At 29.2% G+C, this 914-nt stretch overlaps 1 protein-coding gene across 1 annotated transcript; it reads left to right on the top strand.

Annotated features, from left to right (window-relative positions):
• Window positions 1-201: 201 nt before the first annotated feature.
• On the top strand, window positions 202-661 carry Tsp_13633 (hypothetical protein). Its single transcript, XM_003366819.1, has 2 exons — window positions 202-272; window positions 589-661. Exons 1-2 carry the CDS (start codon window positions 202-204, stop codon window positions 659-661), a joined length of 144 nt encoding a protein of 47 aa, XP_003366867.1.
• Window positions 662-914: the final 253 nt, after the last annotated feature.

Raw genomic sequence — 914 nt, 5'->3', positions numbered from 1 at the left:
ACTTTTACATTAAGTCTACAATTTACAATTAAGTCTTATGAAGTAAACATTACAGAACAATATCATTGTAAAATAAACAAATTCAATGAAAAAAGATTTATGGTATTCTTTTGTAACTTTATGTGTTCAAAGGTTCAAAATCAATAAAATTTCTTTTCCTTTTTTTCATTCTATTATTAAATGAACATTTTACAGTTATACATGCTGGTAGCCTGTCTCAGAAAAGCCTTCGTTGAAAAAATGGAAAAAGTGATTGTGAATGTCCAGATTAGGTAAATCATTATGAGGGCACACATGGTGGGTCAAAAACTGTAAAGAAACTAAGTAAACAATGTTTAAAGCATAATTTCAAGGTTTTTCATATAATTTAATAATGTGTAGAACTGATTTCTCAAAGGGAACTTCGCCTGCTTTTTCACATTTAAATGTATGGTTGTCGCTCTAAGAAGTTCCATTTGGTAAATATTTGATTTCTATCAATGGTAAGTTTTCTAATTCAAGGTTTCACTGTTTTTATTTTATGTATTCATGGTAGCATGGCTGATAATTTTTCTTAACTTTATGATATCGCATATTTAATTTTTATAGAAAAAAACTGAATTTTTTGATTGATATAAAAAAGGGAGGTGCTGTTCATATAGACGCAGCGCAATGGTGGTAAACAAATAAGATGATAAAAAGCAAACTTATGAAAAAAATAGCTATTCTGGTCGGTTCCATTTACTGCTTTTCTTCTGTTAGCATCATTAAAGTGCTTTACTTTTATCAAGCCGAGTGGATAAATACAGTTCGAAATAAATGTCAACCCCAGCAGTTGCTATGCTTGTCAGATAAATTACGTTTTAGCTAGTAATTATGTGAGATTTATGCATTAGATGCTTTTCCGTTTGTTAGAAAATATTCTGATGATTAGC

Source organism: Trichinella spiralis (genome assembly GCF_000181795.1).
Source record: "Trichinella spiralis strain ISS 195 chromosome Unknown Scfld5346, whole genome shotgun sequence".
Taxonomy (NCBI): domain Eukaryota; kingdom Metazoa; phylum Nematoda; class Enoplea; order Trichinellida; family Trichinellidae; genus Trichinella; species Trichinella spiralis.
The sequence above is the reverse complement of the archived record's forward strand: the minus strand, read 5'-3'. Positions and strand labels throughout refer to the sequence as shown.

Excerpts from the sequence above, each read along its gene's own strand:
- Tsp_13633 (XM_003366819.1), top strand. The coding sequence starts at position 202 with ATGCTGGTAGCCTGTCTCAGAAAAGCCTTCGTTGAAAAAATGGAAAAA. Across the intron at positions 273-588 it reads ATTGTGAATGTCCAGATTAG|AAAAAAACTGAATTTTTTGA; the intron begins GTAAATCATTAT and ends TAATTTTTATAG.